General features: G+C 42.0%; 1 protein-coding gene across 1 annotated transcript in view; it reads right to left on the bottom strand.

Annotated features, from left to right (window-relative positions):
* Positions 1-736, bottom strand: part of LOC143292188 (uncharacterized) — a 2,385-nt gene extending 1,649 nt beyond the window's left edge. The window contains exon 1 of the mRNA XM_076602371.1: positions 1-736. This exon is cut by the window's left edge and continues 1,649 nt beyond it. Within this exon, the coding sequence (XP_076458486.1) occupies positions 1-736 (736 nt within the window).
* Positions 737-2,500: the final 1,764 nt, after the last annotated feature.

Here is a 2,500-nt window from a genome sequence, read left to right as displayed (position 1 = left end):
TGACATTAGCGCTATGTATGAGCAGCAGTTCCACTACCGCATCACTGCTGTCTTTACAGGCGAGGTGGATGGGCGCCTCACCCGCGCTGTTGGTCATGTTGGTGTCAGCACCTCGAGCCGTCAGAACCATCGCCGTGTCGTAGTAATCTCCCATCACAGCGTCGTGGAGAGGCGCGTTCCCTTGACTGTCGATAGCGTCCACTTCGATATGGGTAGCCATTCCCAGGAGCAGTTTGACAATGTCCGTGTTGGCACACCGGACTGCCCAGTGGAGAGCAGTTTTACCGGACTCAGTGAGAAGGTTGACGTCCGTTTCTGGATGGGAGAGAAGCTCTTTGATGACGTCCTCGTGGCCTCCTATCGTGGCCTCGACCAGCGGCCCGGAGTTTGTCCTGATCTCATCCTTCACCGTGTCCCCGTGGTCTAAGAGAATTCTGACCACCTCAGCGTGGCCGTGCTGGCAGGCTTCGGTGAGAGGCGTGACCCCTGGACCCACACGGATGCTCACGTCAGCGTTGTGTTCAAGCAGGATCTTTGCGATGTTCGCGTGCCCACACCTGGACACGACGTGAAGAGCAGTTCTTCCGGCACGGTCCACTTCGTTGACGTCTCCAAGCCCCTGCTCAAGGTACCGTCTCACGTCCGCTTCATTGCCGTTCATGCAGAACCTGATCAAAGGTACCGTCGTGCGTCGTGTGGGGTACTCCGCCACTTCACCGTCATCGGAACACAACATTGCTGCAATGTCATAGCTGAAAAAAAAAATCCGCACATGGACAGCGATTCAAGATAGTGAACCTGGTCAACATTAAATCGTAATAATATATGTACAAAACGCATCTGAATGACCAGACTGTCATACTTACATGATTCTGAAGTGGGGTTCAAATTCATGACTGCTCCAGAAACTGAAATTGAGAGAATTTTTAAGCATAGATGTAAACTTGCTAATGTCAAAATCTAATCTGAATGACCATCACATGGGAGATCGCAAGAAAGAAATGAAAGATTCTGTCATCTGCGCTGGCGTTTCAGTGGTTGCCTTTTTGAAGACACAAACAGTTTTCATGCATCATCGCCCCCATAAAGAAAGTGGATACTCCAAAAAGGTGAGGAAAAAAATCTGCATTCTTTTTAAACGTTCAAATAATGATGGTTGTCATATATTTTCATATAAAACATACAAAAATATATTTTTAAAAAGCCCACATACATTCCTGTTCCATTAACGTGACCACATAGACACGAAAACTGAGACAAGAAACTGTTAATAAGGTAACAGTAACAATGAATAACTCAGATAATTAATAGAACTGCTACCTAAATCACAAACTGTTTTAAATGCTTACTTCAGCCATTAAGTATACACAACAGGCAGAACATACTGGTATTTGTACGGTCTAAATTAAAAAAAGAAAAGAAAAAAAGAGAGCAAAGCTAGATTCCTTTTCTTTTCTTTTCAAATAACGATAAATAAAGCAATTACTTAAGTTCCCGACGGTTAAATACTTTTTGAAATCATATAATTTCTTCTATTGTGTGTCTCTGGAAAATAGTTTAAAGGGTCTAAATAATCAAAAAGTTATTATCTATTGAGAAACGAAAATAATGATGATCACCAATGAACTTCAATAAGTAATATATCTATCTATCTCTCTCTCTCTCTCTCTCTCTCTCTATATATATATATATATATATATATATATATATATAAGAAAAAAAGGGAAGGATGAGGGCATACGAAGTATACAATGAACACTGGTTGCGAGCATTCTATGCGTTACGTCTGAACCTTTTGTCACTACACAGCTCAGAAGTCTAGACAAATTATTTCTGAGTGGAGATGACTTTAATGCCGACTGATCGCCAACGAGAGGATAAACCGAAATATATATCTGTCTGAAATTCACTAATAGAAAACACACACACACACACACACACACACACACACACACACACCACCCAGATTTATACGATTTACATAAAAGGAATAAAGTAACGACTTACTGTCGTATCATCAAAGTAGCTGAAGATGCGATTTTGTGGCTGTACATTACAGAACAGAACACGCTCCTTTGACGGATCAAGAAGATTATGAAAGATCATTTCAGACGTTGATCAGACAGCCAATGGAATATCGAATGCCTGAATCGAAAAATACCTTCTGTTCATTCTTTAGTTTAACGTCTTTTCACTGTAAGTGATATTAGACGAGGGAAGGAAAAAGAATCGAGTGGGAGAAGGGGGGGGGGGATTACTGTGTACGCATACGAATAAGTGAATGTGTGTGTGTGTGTGTGTGTGTGTGTGTGTGTGTGTGTGTGTGTGTGTGTGTGTGTGTGTGTGCGCGTGTGTGTGTGTGTGTGAAAATTATTGATTTAAGTTTTGTTTAAAAAAACCCCCCACCTTCTGTCACTATTAAGGAAGTAACATGACCGTCGACAACCAAGCTGGCCTCAAACATTTGTCATTTGTCCACACATAAAGGGAAAAATACCAC

Source organism: Babylonia areolata, chromosome 18 (genome assembly GCF_041734735.1).
Source record: "Babylonia areolata isolate BAREFJ2019XMU chromosome 18, ASM4173473v1, whole genome shotgun sequence".
Taxonomy (NCBI): domain Eukaryota; kingdom Metazoa; phylum Mollusca; class Gastropoda; order Neogastropoda; family Buccinidae; genus Babylonia; species Babylonia areolata.
Note: the sequence above shows the minus strand (reverse complement) of the source record. Positions and strands in the feature narration are given on the sequence as shown.